The sequence below is a fragment of the Lasioglossum baleicum genome, chromosome 3 (genome assembly GCF_051020765.1).
Source record: "Lasioglossum baleicum chromosome 3, iyLasBale1, whole genome shotgun sequence".
Classification (NCBI taxonomy): Eukaryota; Metazoa; Arthropoda; class Insecta; order Hymenoptera; family Halictidae; genus Lasioglossum; species Lasioglossum baleicum.
Window position 1 is genome coordinate 7753890 of NC_134931.1, and position 16165 is coordinate 7770054.

A 16165-nucleotide genomic window follows, 5' to 3' on the forward strand; every position below is an offset into this window, starting at 1 on the left:
ACACTAAACCTTCGGAACCTCAAGAGAGTAACAGGTACATGTTCACTTATAAAAATGACACGATTGATTTTATATCAATTTTGTGCGGCTCCTATTGTAATACGTGCTCCACTAAAGATACCAATACCATAATTTCTTATAAAATCATTTTTAGTATTTCAATAATTGTAAAATAAAAAAATCTGAAACCGGTCATTTTGACCGGTGGTGCTAGGTTTAATGTTAACTTCCTATTAATATTGATGAGTGTACATTCAGCCACACACATTTCACTGAAGAATACACAGGTTAGTTTCAAAATCTACCAAAAAAGGAGGAAAACATTTGATCACTACTACACATGGCACTGAATCCTAGTACGCACACAATACTGATCGAGTTTGACGTTGAAAGAATCCTTCGCTGAAAGTGACTACTCAGTAATGTTTTACAGCTGCACTCTGCATGTAAAGCAACCGCGCTGAATGGAATTTCAACCCACGACTCTACACAATAGTCTGCTATCTTTATAAATTTCTATTGTTGTTCTTTTTTGACGAGCGGTCGATCCATCTGAAACTACAATTAAAGTGCACGCACCCTTGTAGCAGCACAAGCTCAGTGTTCCTGCATAATCAATGGGACTAGACCCGCTCGGGGAACAGTCGCTTTCAAGATTCCTGCCTGCACGCAAGCACGATGACACCTGCCACAGTTCAAGAACAGGACATCGGTAAACCGCGAAATCCATACTACGAGAAAGACATCGTTTACATTTTTAAGCACAGCAGGTGGATCCTCAATTCGATCGGCATTTGGCCAAGCTTCTTGAAGAATAGCAACCAATTTCAACAGAATTTTTCAATCGGACTCTGCAACATTGTGCTGCTTTTTGCGATATTACCGTTCACTTTACACCTCACTGTGGAAGAAAAGAGTTGGGAGATGAGATTGAAGCTCATTGCATTTTTAACCTTCTGTTGGATATCTCTGTTCAAATATTGGTCGCTGGTGTCATGCAAGCGGAACCTTAAGTACTGCATCGAATTCATTCAGCATGATTGGAGAGAGGTCAGTGATTCGATTCATTATTACTCGGTTACAGATTTTACGCATTTATAACATTAATTAATAGGTGACATTAAAAGCAGTAGACAGATTGCAAGATTTTAAAAGTAGGGATGTAATATTTTGAAGTGGATAAAATTTTGACAAAGAGAAAGAAATTTTTATTTTGCTCCTGTTCCATGGAATGTACACAAAGAACGTTTATTATGCACAATCATCTGCACTATAATTATTACATAGTTTTACCATTTAAAGTGAGTAATAAAGAAAATCGGGACAAATATTTTACGACATTTAAAAATTTTAAAAACATTTATTGTGACATTTGACAATTAAACGCGTCATAGTACTTCCATCATTAGTAGAAGGTTATCGTCTAATTCTTTTTGATGGATATGATTTTATTTTATCAATGACGTAGCAATGAATGATACGTATTTTTCACAATTATGAAAGTGTTTGATTTTGTGGCAATTTTCGGTTTATTTCACTTCTTTGTGAATTTAGGTTCATACGTGGGCATTATAAAGTAAAAGCATGTTTTTAATAATATGAAAAAATAAAATGTATTCTATCTCCGCATACTGCACCAATTTATATTTTCGAGATTCAACAGACCATACCATATCAGGCCATATCTCACCATAAGAAGAGGAACTTAGGACACAAACAATTTTTTCAAATATTTCGAAACGAAGATGAATATAACAAAATATCGATTGAAACTTTTATCTGCCATAGTACAGGGTGTCACAAAATTATATGTCGTGGACACCATAGCGCGATTCTACACCCCCGATTTAGTCGTAAATGACGTAAGAAACCCCCCTCAAAATTGACCTTGAACGTGAAAAACAAGGTTAGAAAACCAACATTTTTTTAAGGATTGAGATTTTTTAAATTTTTATACAAAAATTTTCTTTTAAGATTTAAGATTGTAGAGATTTTAAAAGAAAATTTAAAAAATCTTAATCCTTAAAAGAATTGTTGGTTTCTTTACCTTGTTTTTCACGTTCAAGGTCAATTTTGCGGGGAGTTTCTTACGTCATTTTCGACTAAATCTGGGGTGTAGAATCACGCTATGGTGTCCACGACATATAATTTTGTGACACCCTGTACAATCAAAACAAAAATAAACACAATTTAATACTGGATAACGATATGCCAGGTGGAGCAGACGGAAGATCGTCAATTGATGCTGAAGTACGGCAGTGTGGGTCGAAATCTAACGATACTGTGCCTGGTATTTATGTACTCAGGCGGTTTCATGTACCACACGGTCATGCAGTACGCAATCGGTACGTTCGTCGACGGAAATAATCGCACGATCAAACCGCTGGTTTATCCCACGTACAGCGGTTTATTCGACCCACAGGCGTGGCCCTTTTACGAATTAGTGTACGCGGTGCACTCTGTTAACGGGTATATAATCTATTCAATTACGGTGGGTGCTTGCGGATTGGCAGCGTTGTTTGCCACCCACATCTGCGGTCAGATCGACATCATGATACTAAGACTGCAGAACTTAGCCCAGGTCGAAGTATATACGGACCTCCATCCAAGATTAGTAAGGATCGTCCAGCATCATATACGAACGATAAGGTACGATCCTCCAATCGTGTATCACGAGTTTGTTCAACGACGAAAGTATACTGCAACCCCATTCCAGATTTTCGACAATGGTAGGGACACTTCTGCAAGAAGTATGCTTTTTGGAATTCATTGGTTCCACTTTTATCATATGTCTGGTCGAATATTATACTATAACGGTGCGCTGAATTTCACGGTTATCGACCCCTTTAGGCTTCATAGCGTATGCCTTGAACGACACTTGCTACTGAAAGTTGAGGGGATTGGAAAGCCGAAAGGATAAGTTTTTGTTTAACAATACCGATTGTGGGAATCGAGAATGTTGTGTACATTTTAAATATGGGTTTCCTATAAAGGAATTATACTTCTTAATAAAATATTTGAAGTGTCCTACAAATCAATGAATATCAGATCATTGTTATAATTTGAATTTGTGATTGTCTTTCGAGGCATATTGTAGTTAAGTGGTACACGTATGTTACATATGTATTATGTTTATCGAATTTTTGTACACATTTTCTGATCGTACGACAGGATTGGGAAGTCAACAATAGAATCAGTGTTATTACATATGCTACGATACTAGTGTCTTTAATGTTCAATATATTCATACTATGCTACATTGGAGATCTTCTGGTAGAAAAGGTATGCATGCCTGTGTTTCAATGATGCACGTGTATTGTAAGTGAAATGCAGTTGTTCTTCTTTACTTCACAGACTGGCAACGTTGGATCATTGTGTTTTATGATCGATTGGTATAAGTTGCCCGTTGGCACAATGCGTAGTCTAATCATGATCATGGCTATGTCAAATAATCCTACGAAAATCACAGCAGGACACATAGCAGATTTGAACTTGTCCACTTTTGGAGGCGTAAGTGAATTTTGAATTTAATCCTACTATATTATTTAGTCTATCCAGTGTAATCATTGAACAGGTTTGCTATTGCAGATCCTCAAAACATCATTAGCCTATTTAAGTTTCCTTCGAACAGCTGAGATGTCATAAGAAATTTCAGCATCTGTTTGTAGAATAATCAAATAAAACTGTCTTTATAGAATTCAAATGTAATTCAAATGTAATTACTTGCAATCCCACATGTGGATATTAATGTAATACACATTATGACTGCAGCTTTTATGTTGTTCAGATTCAACAATTATTCCAGTCAAAGATTAACACTACATCTAAATTGTTTTAAAAATGCTCTAAAATTGTTTTAGTTTACGAAAAGGACAAAACTCTATCTATATTTCGATTTTGTACAATTTTGATCACAATATGTTCTTGGATAAAGAAAATCAAATCAGTTTCCATGTAGGCAACTTCATAATTTCAATAATTCTAAAATGAGAAATATAAAACCCGTCATTTGACCGGAAGTGGTAAGTTCAGTGTTGAGAAGTTGAAAAGTTTAGCAAAAGCGTGTAACAAGATTTCGCTTGTAATTTTTAACGTTGCATGTAAGACAGATGTGATACCTATGTTCATGTATGCATGAATTCTATTTTGTATTATTATGGCATGGTTCAAATAATTTTGTAGCAAGTATCCGCTGTAAATACATACATATAATTAATGATGTTTCAATTACCGTGCGTTGTTTGTGTATAGCGTTGTTTCAATAAACCACTTGCATTGTTCATGTCACGTTAACCTATTTTCCATCTCCAAAAACTGGAGGAACCGAGCAACTCATTGATTTTACAGGCTCTGAGACCGGGTCACGACCGTGCGAACGTGACCCTCCCGAGACAAGAAGCGGGTCTCGGAGGCTGACGTCAAAGACTATAATTTCAGTTTGGCTGCCATTCACCGGAACAATGTTACGTGACACGACCAGTTTTCCTCACACTAAACGCTGTGTTCGATTCTACTAGTCTCGCCAGACGGTGACCGGCACGTGAAGGATCCAGATGTCGAACATGAGGCTAACAGAGACAGCCCTCACGGCTGGGCAGATCTCGCAGGACGAAAGAAATTCTCAGTCTGACAAATGCAATGTTCGTTGGAATGCATTACCACACAATTGCATTATACGATACTCACATGTCCACTCTTCGGTGCACGCGAAGAACGCATGTGTCACATTGCAGCCAATGATCGGAAATTCAATACTTAAGGGACGTGGCCACGCCTGCGTTGAATCATAGGGCGTGTTCCTCCACTATACTCCATACTCAGACACTGAATTCTTTACGTGTTGGTCCAACCATCCTAGGAGTATGTAAGAACGTCCTCCAACGTCATACATTGAGTCACACAAATTTCACTAAAGAATACACCGACAAGCTTCAAAATTAAAAAAAATCAATTTATCGCTACTTCACATATGACACCGAACCTTAATAAAATCATAATTCTATACGAATTTGACACGAGGAAATACCCTGCACTGAAAGTAACTACTCAGTAATGTCTTATACAATTCACAACACCGTGTTCATTGAGATGTATTATGTATGTATATTTAATTGTATAATATTAACCCCTTGCCCTACGATTTATTTTACGGTTTCAATGAATTAGAACTTTTTTGTAGTTCGTAATTTCCTAAAACAGGAAAAAACTTATATACATTTACGCCTATATGTTCCAATGTTCCCCAATAGCTTATATTAACAAAACCAAAATAGGATTAGTTTCGAACGTTATTATTTTGTCTTTAACAAAATAGGAAATGTTTAATCAATAGTCTTTTATCGAAGAAGTAGGATCGAAGAATTGAGTTTTAAGAATTTATTTCTAATAACATTTTGTTCACAATTTTATAAGAGAGTTATAAATAAATTAAAAATAATAAACTTCAACATTACACATTTATTGGAGGCTCTAGTCCTAAATTCCCTAGAGATTTTCCAAAAATATATTTCGATTTAACGCGGAAATTAATAGCATGCATACTTATTAGACTCTATTCAGAATCTTCATCACGAGTCTGACTCGATATACATATTAAGGCTAAAGGTTAAAGATAAAAATATTGACATGTTACCACGACCACGTGTATGCATGATCGAAACTTCGTGGCGAACTGTTAAGAGGGACTACATACTTGGTAAGGAGGCAATTATGCTTTTTAATTTTCCACATAGTAAGAGCTATTGGTAGGGGTCCCTCATTTCGTGGGAAAATATTCCCCTACAGCTCCATATACCGAACTATTGAGAGAGAGTACTGAACTTTTGTAGCATGTCACAGCAAGTATACAGTGTAACTGCATTCTGCGTGTAAAGCAACCGCACTTAACGGCACTACACTTGTCGAGAATCCTAAGCCACGACTATGCACAATAGTCTGCTATCTTTATAAATTTCTGTTGTTGTTTTTTTGACGGCGGTCGATCAATCTGAGACTACAATTATAGTGCACGCACCCTTGTAGCAGCGCAAGCTCAGTGTTCGTGCATAACCAATGGGACTAGACCCCCTCGGGGAACAGTCGCTTTCAAGCATCCTGCCTGCGCGCAAGCACGATGACATCTGTCACAGTTCAAGAACAGGACACCGGTAAACCGCGAAATCCGTACTACGAGAAAGATATCGTTTACATTTTTAAGCACAGCAGGTGGATCCTGAATTCGATCGGCATTTGGCCTAACTTCTTGAAGAATAGCAACCAATTTCAACAGAATCTTTCAATCGGACTATGCAACGTTACGCTGCTTTTTGCGATAATACCATTCACTTTATACCTCACGGTGGAGGAAAAGAACTTGATGATCAGAGTGAAGCTCGTTGGTCTATTAACCTTCTGTTGGATATCTTTGTTGAAATATTGGTCGCTGATCGCATGCAAAGCGAACCTGAAGTACTGCATCGAATTCGTTCAGCATGACTGGAGAGAGGTCAGTGATTTGATTAGGTATTACTGGCCCACGGATTTTGACACGAACATCAATTACGTTATATTTTCTTCCTCTTTAATATTAGAAGGCTATTGTCTAATTTTTTAATGAACGATTCAGTTTTTTGGTATTTGATGACACAGTATAACCATATAATTTTATTTTATCAATGACGTAGCTATGAATGCTGTGCCTTCTACAAAATTATAAAAATTATCTAATTTTCTATTCTATTCACGCTTTTTTGTCAATTCAGCCTGCACTCTGCGTACATACAGGGTGGTCCACGCAACTTGCACACCTATAGAACTTCCAAAGTATGCGTTGCACGAAAAAGTTTTGTATACAGAAGTTGCATGGTATGAAGGGGTACATTATGTAGTGTATTTATTTTTTCTACAGGTGGAAGCGTTTCGGAGATTTGGAGGTCGAATTTGTTTTTTTAAATGGAATACTATATTTTTTATACCAAAATATGGAAGAATGTCGAATTCTGAGTGAAACAGTATTGACCTTCATTAGCCTTAAACCTTAATAATTAACGAGTAAAATTTTCAGGAAATAAAGTGAAATAAATGCAAGTTGCGTGGATCACCCTGTATGTATACACGTTCTAATGATAACCCTGCACTGGGGTGTAATCAGACCCCTGCATGCTTTCAGTGCAAAGCATAAAGAAAAAACTTTGACTGCGTTAGTATTTGTGAAATTATATTGATTTTCATAACGGTAGCTATGAAAGGATTATAAAATTTAATATAGTATAGAAAAATAATAAATCTAATCGTTTCAATTTTTTGTGAAATACATATATCGCAGATAACATTCCAAACAGAACTTTAGAAATTAACCATTCGGTAACTATGTATTTGTGTACGTTTTTATTAGTCTGCGGTGCGTCTACACCCCTATACGCAGAGTGAAGGTTAAAATGATGTACAAATTTTGATTTATAATTTTAATTTCGATAACGTAATGAAATATCTTCCTTTTTCGCATGCTACTTTAATTTATATACTCGAGACTCAACAGCCATTCCATAACTGACTATACGGAGAGTAACTTATGTTAGAATAGAAACAACTTTCCTTAAATATTTCGAAATGAAGATGAATATACCAAAATATCGATTGAAACTTTTATCCGTCAGAAGTACAAAAAAACTCAAATCAAAAGAATTTAATACTGGTAAACGTCAGGTGGAGCAAAGGGAAGATCGTCAATTGATGCTGAAGTACGGCAATGTGGGTCGAAATTTAACGTTGCTGTGTCTGGTGTTCATGTACTCAGGTGGCTTCATGTACCACACAATAGCGCAGTACGCGATTGGTTCGTATGTGAATGAACACAATCGCACGATCAAGCCGTTGGTTTATCCCACGTACAGCGGATTATTCGACCCACAAGCGAGGCCCTTTTACGAATTGGTGTACGCGTTGCACTCTCTTAGTGGATACATCATTTATTCCATTACGGTGGGTGCTTGTAGCTTGGCCGCGTTGTTTGCCACCCACGTTTGCGCGCAGATCGACATCATGATACAAAGACTGCAGAACTTAGCCCAGCTCGAAGGAAATACGGAACTCCATTTAAGGTTAGCGAAGATCGTCCAGCATCATATACGTACGCTAAGGTACGATCTACAAATCATATAACACGAGATTAATCAACGGCGAAAGTATATTGCAACCCCGTTCCAGATTTTCGACAATGGTAGAGACACTTCTACAAGATATATGCTTTTTGGAATTCATTGGTTCCACTTTTATGATATGTCTACTCGAATATTATACTATAACGGTGCGCTGAATTCACGTTCTTCGACCCCTCAGGCTCCATTATCCAGGCCTCGAACGACGACCCTTCTTGTTTAACGATACCGCTTGAGCGAAAGAAAAAATTTTTTTAAAATTTGAATACATGTTTGTTTTACGATTAAGAACAACTTCTACATTGCTAAATGTCTAAATGCTAAATCTTAGTGCTTTTAATAAATTACTAAACGAGTAAATGTAAGTACATTATTTGATATGGAGAAAATGAAAAAAGTCATATATAACGAAAATATTGTATAGCAAAGGGTTAAGAATTTCCTTGAAATTGCTGAAAATCAAATCATTGTCATAATTCGGGTTTGAGGTTGTCCTTCGGGGCATATTGTAATTAGTCGTGTATACATTTAATCTATTTTGAATATTCATATTTTCTCAATGCTTGTTGATGTCTGTAACAGGATTGGGATGTCAGCAACGCGTTCAAAATTGTTACGTATATTATGCTACTGTTATCTTTAATGTTCAATGTGTTCATACTGTGCTACATTGGAGACCTTCTGGTAGAAAAGGTACGTATAATTTTATACGTTCGTGTATATTATTGGCAAGCTAGGGATTTTAATCAGATTATTTTCTGTATTAGCAAAAACAATGGAAGTAACTCATCCGCTACTTGTAGAAGCATAAAAATTCATCCATTTTCTGTTTTGAACACTGTCAAATTTATTGTTACTCTGTTATTGTTTTGTAATTGAATACAGGCCTGGGCAAATTGCGGCCCACGAGTCGCAAACGACTCCTCTCCCTATTCTTGGGTCCTGCCCACCAAACTCCTGAGGATAGTGGGGATCGGTCCATTGGTAGTGGGAGTCGTGACGCGACAGCGGAGAAGAACTTGGCCAGGCCTGATTTCATGTATCGAATGTGAGATTACAAATAAAAAACTATTGTTGGAATTTAAGTGCAGAACGATAGTAGATAAATATTAAGTAAACATTGTTGTTCATTTATTGTTGAGAAGCGTATGAGTTTAAGTAAAATGTGATGTCTTACTGATTCCATTTTTGGTAGACGACAAATAATGCGTATTCGTACCAAATATTGTCGAGTTTTGTATTTCATTATTCTTTGGAATCTTCTGTAAGCTCCGTATGCATAAAAATCCTAATCCTATTAAAATAGCACATTTATTCCATATGCATAGAATTAAATTTTGGATAAAATAATGATTATTCCCTATTTATTGCAGACTGGTAATGTAGGAATATTATGTTTTATGATCGACTGGTATCATTTCCCTGTTGACACAATGCGCAGTCTGATCTTGATCATCGCCATGTCAGGTAGTCCCGCGAAAATCTCTGCCGGTCAGATAGCAGATTTAAACTTGTCCACTTTCGGAAACGTAAGTGAGATTTTCTACTCGATATAAATTAGTATCAAAGTAAAATTTTCTGTATTGATCATGCGAGTCTGTTTTTTGCAGATTCTCAAATCATCACTGGCATACTTAAGTTTCCTTCGAACAGCTGTAATGTGATGAGGAATTTCAGTAGCTATTTGTAGAACAAGGGAATAAAGAAGTTTTTATAAAAATGCTGAATTTGTAATGTAATTATTTATAATCCTGTAGTTGTTGCAAATTATTGTTTATGTATGTTCCACACTTGTTACAGAATTTGTCATACAGGGTGTCCGAAAATTCGTGAACTTCCCGAAAGTTCCTGAGACCATTTCAAGCGACATTTTCCTTTGCAAAAATGTTATCCGCGGCTTTGTTTGGGAGTTATTAACGAAAAACACGGACCAATCAGAGCGCGACCTAGACACGAGTTGTCACAGTCGGCCCGACGCGCCAAATGTCTATTGGCCGACTGTGCCAACTCGTGTCTAGGTCGCGCTCTGATTTGTCCGTGTTTTTCGTTAATAACTCCTAAACAAAGCCGCGGATAACATTTTTGCAAAGGAAAATGTCGCTTGAAATGGTCTCAGGAACCACCCTCTTTCAGGAAGTTCAAGAATTTTGGGACACCCTGTATATCTTCCACCATTAGATTTTAAACACTTTATTGGAAGTAGTTAATCCTACAAAAAGTATTCTCACTGAACTTAAGATCAAAGTAGTAATTAATTAGTTCATATGAACATGAATCCCATATTTGCACTATTAAATGACGTCGCTTATACTTGTTATAACGAATTAACAATTGCATGTCGCGATACTCACATTTTCACTCTTCTCTGCATACAAAAGACTGATTGTCATATTGCAGCCAATGATCAGAAATCCAATACTTAAGGGGCGTGGCCTCGCTTGCGTAGAATCATTGGACGTGCTCCCCTATTGTTCAGAGTCGGACAATGAATTCTTTGCCCATTCATTCAACCATTCCTAAAATCAAAACAACATGGCTCAATATGAACTCTCCTTTTCATAAAGAATCGAACACTTTGATCACACCAGACTTTATACTATACTCTCTACTACTAACTACTACCATACAGTTTTAACAGACTGTATAATCTCTTGCTAACACCGGTGGAAGTAAAGTGGGACATGCAAAATTTACAAAAAACAGTTCCTCACTACTTTACATGGCACCGAATCCTAGTAGAAGCACAATTCTGTTCGTGTTTGACACTATAAGTACTGTGGACTGCAATGGACTATTCCCTAATGTTTTACAACAATCACAAAACTGTGTTCATTACAATTTCACATGGTCTTCACTGTAATTAACACGAGTAAACACATCTTATAACTCTCCACAAAAGTGCCCACATATAATATAAAAATATAATGTATACAGAGTGGGGCAAGTAAGTTTGGCCTGATGCATTTTCTTTTATCTTCAAAAGCAAAGGTTATTCAGATGACCTGTTTATAACGCCCCACCCTGTATAGTTTCAGCAATTGTAGAGAAAAATTTAAGACAGGTCACTTTGACTCATCTGGTGATTTCAGTGTTGAAAAGCAATAGTCAAAATGCGATCTTTAGAGTATTTTATCATCATTTGTACACACATTACTTTTCATTAAACTACATAGAAAGCGTCTAGACATACTATCATGTCACAGCAAGCATATAACTGCAACCTGCGTGTAAAGAAACTAATGGCTCTACACTTGCGGAGAATTCCAACCCACGACTCTGAACAATGGTCTGCTATTTCTGCAAATTGTGTTGTTGTTTTTTCAACGAGTGGTCGATCAATCTGAGACTACAATCAAAGTGCACGCACCCTTGCACCAGCGCAAGCTCAGTGTTCGTGCATAATCAATGGGACTAGCTTCCCTCGGGAAACAGTCGCTTTCAAACGTCCTGCTCGCGAACACCATGCAACCTGTCACTGTTCGAGAGCGAAACGTTGACAAACCGCGAAATCCGTACTATGAGAAAGACATCGTTCATATTTTCAAGATAAGCAGATGGATTTTGAATTCGATCGGCATTTGGCCGAACCTTTTGGAAAATAGCAAACAATTTCTTCCAAAAATAGTAATCGGACTCTGCAACGTGCTTCTACTGTTCGCGATAATACCGTTTAGTTTGTACCTCTCGATCGAGGTTAAGGACGTGGTGATGAGATTGAAGCTCATTGGTCTTTTCAGCTTCTGTTCGGTAGCATTGATAAAATATTGGGCGCTGACTGCGTGCAAGCCCAACCTCAAGTACTGCATCGAATTCGTTCAACATGACTGGAAACAGGTCAGAGATTTCCATTCATTATTACCGACCTACTGATTTTTATGCAATATAATAATTACCTGCATTCATTGCAAGATACGGAAGCTATATATATAGACATTTATAATACAGTAGAGTTTTCATATTTTTTAATTACTTTTACATTTTGTATTGTATTTCATCTATACGTTTTTATAACAAATTCATAAAATGTGCAGTATAATTATTACACTGCCAATTGAAGTGAGTTATGAAGCATATTGAAACAAACGTCGTGTAATAATTGAATGTGACTGGTTTATCGTGTCTTTACAGTTTTAATCATTTCTAGACTGCCGATTTCGTAAATGTGTGACCAAAAATGAGTAGATCAAATGCAAACAGTAGAAATATTTATAGAAGTTCAAAATATTGTTGCGCCATTTTCAACTGGTTAAAATTTTTAGACACGAAATGAATGTTCATGTACCTCCTGTACCTTGCAATTCATGCAGACAATATTTATTTTGCGTGAAAATCTGCAGTCTAGTAATTACACTGTGCAACAAATTTTATCCATCTTGTTCATTTCGACAATCCTAATAAAAAATAAAATATGCGCTACTGGCCTTCAAAATCATTTGATAACTCAATGAAGTCCCTCGTACTGCAAACATTGTTTAAACATGTTTAAATGTTAATGAAATTAGAGAAAGGTATAGCTATATATATTTAGGACAATCTATAGAATTGTTTTATGCAAGAAACAAGTTCATAGCTCATGGAGTATCACCACAACAAATTCATAAGTCTAATAAAGTCCTAATCGCACTGTTTCTAATTTGTTCATACCATTTTCCACACATTATTACCATCACCATTTTTTAAATTGTAAATTTGTTCCGAACAATACAATAGATTTTATCCTCAGAGTAGAAACATTTATCTGTAATAAATAAAAATAATTTTAATTTTTTGACTCTGGTCAGCGTGTCTTCACTTTTTGGATTTTAGACACGATCTAAATTTGCATATTCGAATTATAAAAAACATTTCAATATTTATAATATTGCGTTTTATGGATTTAATAAATCTGTGGTTTTAATAATCTGGTTTTATGCATTCATGCCAAAAGTGAGTAGGTAAAATTTAAAAGTGTGAAACGATTAAAAAGACTAAGAGTTTTAATATACAATTATCTCTACCGTACTAAAATTATTTGTGCAACATATAAATTTCCATTTGGCTTCGGTGTCTTGCAATTGATAGACAAACTTATTATTTCGCATAAACATTGGGATTCTAATTATTCCTTCGACTATATTATTGTAAAGGTATAAAACTTTTAGAATAATCCTATACTTTGCGGATTGATTCTTTGAATTCATCTGAAGTATACAAAAGGTAGTATAAATAAGATGAACAGTGAAAAAATTACTTACGTAAATAAATAATAATAAATATTATCTATGTACATATAAGTAAACGTTTCGGGGTCATGCCAAGAGTCTCGTTTTACGTCCTAAAAATTCTGAGAGTGTAATTGTTACTGGTAATGATTCATGCAAGTAAAAGAAGAATATTGGGGAACGATTTGGCAGGTGGAGCATAGTGAGGATCGCGAATTGATGCTGAAGTACGGCAATGTGGGTCGAAATCTAACGATACTGTGCCTGGTATTTATGTACTCAGGCGGTTTCATGTACCACACGATCATGCAGTACGCAATCGGTACGTTCGTCGACGAACATAATCGCACGATCAAACCGCTGGTTTATCCCACGTACAGCGGTTTATTCGACTCACAAGCGAGTCCCTTTTACGAATTAGTGTACGCTGTGCACTCTGTTACCGGATACGTAATTTATTCAATTACGGTGGGTGCTTGCGGATTGGCAGCTATGTTTACCACCCACATCTGCGGTCAGATCGACATCATGATACTAAGACTGCAGAACTTAGCCCAGCTCGAAGGAAATACGGACCTCCATCCCAGATTAGTAGGGATCGTCCAGCACCATATACGAATGCTAAGGTACGATCCTCCAATCATGTATCACGAGTTTGAATAGTTAGATCAATGACGAAAGTATACTACAACCCCGTTCCAGATTTTCGACAGTGGTAGGGACACTTCTACAAGAAGTATGCTTTTTGGAATTCATTGGTTCCACTTTTATGATATGTCTACTCGAATATTATACTATAACGGTGCGCTGAATTTCACGTTCATCGACCCCTTAGGCTTCATAGCTTATGCCTTGAACGACACTTGCTACTGAAAGATGAGGGAATAGGAAAGCCGAAAGGATAAGTTTTTGTTTAACAATACCGATCGTGCGAATCGAGAATGTTGTGTAAATTTAAATATAGGTTTCCAATAAAGACTACTTCTTCAATAAAATATTTAAAATTTCCTACAAATCAATGAATATCAGATCATTGTTATAATTAAAATTTGTGATTGTCTTTCGAGGCATATTGGAGTTAATCGTACATGTATTTTATGTATTATATTAAGTTTATCGATTTTTTGTACACATTTTCTCATCGTACGACAGGATTGGGAGGTCAACAACACACTTAGTCTTATTACATACAGTATGCTACTACTGTCTTTGATGTTCAATATATTCATACTGTGCTACATAGGAGACCTTCTGGTAGAGAAGGTATGCATGCCTGTAGTTGAATCATGCGCGTGCATTGTCAGCGAAATACAGTTGTTTTTCTGTACATTACAGACTGGTAACGTTGGATCATTGTGTTTTATGATCGATTGGTATAAATTTCCTGTTGAAACAATGCGCAGTCTAATCTTGATCATCGCTATTTCAAATAATCCTGCGAAAATCACAGCCGGACACATAGCAGATTTGAACTTGTCCACTTTTGGAGGTGTAAGTGAATATTTGAATTTAATCACACTATACTACAATCAAAATAATCTTAGAATCGTATAAATATGATACTTATTCTATTAATCATTGAACTTATTTGCTATTGCAGATCCTCAAAACATCGTTAGCCTATTTAAGTTTCCTTCGAACAGCTGTGATGTAATAAGCAAATTCAGTAGCTGTTTGTAGAATAAGTGAATAAAACTGTTTTCATTATACTTTACATCTGCATTTTTCATACTGATTAGATTCAACAATTATTCGGGTCACAGGTTAATTGTAAAAGATTACATAGTTAAAATATTCACTATACAATGTATCTAATATGTGCAATATTTATTTCAATTTGATAAAGCGGTGACAAAGTGATAAAAAGTAATGGTCCGTTCTAGGGGTGAATCTATACGTCTGGATCGGTGGACATTTGTAAGAGAAACTTGCCGCAAAATTTTTTATAAGAAAGAAAATTGATGTTAAAATTGTGTTTTACATCAACACGTTCCACTTATCCGGAAAAGAAAAAGTTTGAAAGAAGCCACATGTCACAAACAAATAGTTATTGAGATAAAGCTGTTGAAGTTTTTGCAAAATTTGATTGTGTGGAATTATACGTATAGACAAAAGCCTACTACTACAGTCCACACGTCCGTGTCGATGAGACAGAACATGATCGTGTGCGTGCCTCGAGCTTGGTACGGGTCTAGCGACGAATGTCCCTTTTCGTTTGTCTCGAGGCACCCACACGATCATGTTCTGTCTCATCGACACCGACGTGTGGACTGTAGTACATAGTAGGCTTTTGTCTATACGTAAAATTCCACATAATCAAATTTTGCAAAAACTTTAACAGCTAATAGATGAATAATAGATGAATAGATGAATAACGTTTGTTTGCGACATATGGCTCCTTTCAAACATTTTCTCTTTTCGATGAGTAGAAGGCGTTGATGTAAAAAGAAACTTTAACAACAATTTTCTTTGTTATAAACAATTTTGCGGCAGATTTCTCTTCCAAATGTCCACCGATCCAGAGGTGTAGATTCACCCCTAGGACAGATGACCATTACTTTTTATACACCGTGTACAAATTAGTATACTCACATTCTCACCCTTCCATTCGCACGAAAGAAACATGCGACGCGTTTTAATCGATGATTTGAAATCCAGTACTTGGATGGCTAGGCCACTTCCTCCCTTGTTACTCTAATCGTTAGCAAAGTTCAAGTTAAAGTAGAAAAGAGTCTAGCCGCTTCAATATTCAATCAAATGTTCCAATAACGAATTCCATTTATTCAAAATTACTTAAAAGACGAACACCAAATTCACCCTAAAATTTGT

General features: G+C 36.3%; 3 protein-coding genes across 3 annotated transcripts; all 3 read left to right on the top strand.

Moving 5' to 3' along the window:
* Positions 1 to 678: 678 nt before the first annotated feature.
* On the top strand, positions 679 to 3645 carry LOC143207234 (odorant receptor 4-like). Its single transcript, XM_076420448.1, has 6 exons — positions 679 to 1050; positions 2216 to 2649; positions 2717 to 2816; positions 3172 to 3282; positions 3355 to 3510; positions 3589 to 3645. The coding sequence occupies exons 1-6, from the start codon at positions 679 to 681 to the stop codon at positions 3643 to 3645; spliced, it is 1230 nt and encodes a 409-aa protein (XP_076276563.1).
* Positions 3646 to 5989: 2344 nt separating this feature from the next.
* On the top strand, positions 5990 to 9799 carry LOC143207235 (odorant receptor 4-like). Its single transcript, XM_076420449.1, has 6 exons — positions 5990 to 6484; positions 7684 to 8117; positions 8185 to 8284; positions 8718 to 8828; positions 9509 to 9664; positions 9746 to 9799. The coding sequence occupies exons 1-6, from the start codon at positions 6113 to 6115 to the stop codon at positions 9797 to 9799; spliced, it is 1227 nt and encodes a 408-aa protein (XP_076276564.1). The 5' UTR covers positions 5990 to 6112.
* A 1786-nt stretch (positions 9800 to 11585) lies between these two features.
* LOC143207138 (odorant receptor 4-like) lies at positions 11586 to 14990 on the top strand. The gene is made up of 6 exons (XM_076420261.1): positions 11586 to 11969; positions 13529 to 13962; positions 14039 to 14138; positions 14489 to 14599; positions 14672 to 14827; positions 14937 to 14990. The coding sequence occupies exons 1-6, from the start codon at positions 11598 to 11600 to the stop codon at positions 14988 to 14990; spliced, it is 1227 nt and encodes a 408-aa protein (XP_076276376.1). The 5' UTR covers positions 11586 to 11597.
* The last annotated feature ends 1175 nt before the right edge of the window (positions 14991 to 16165 follow it).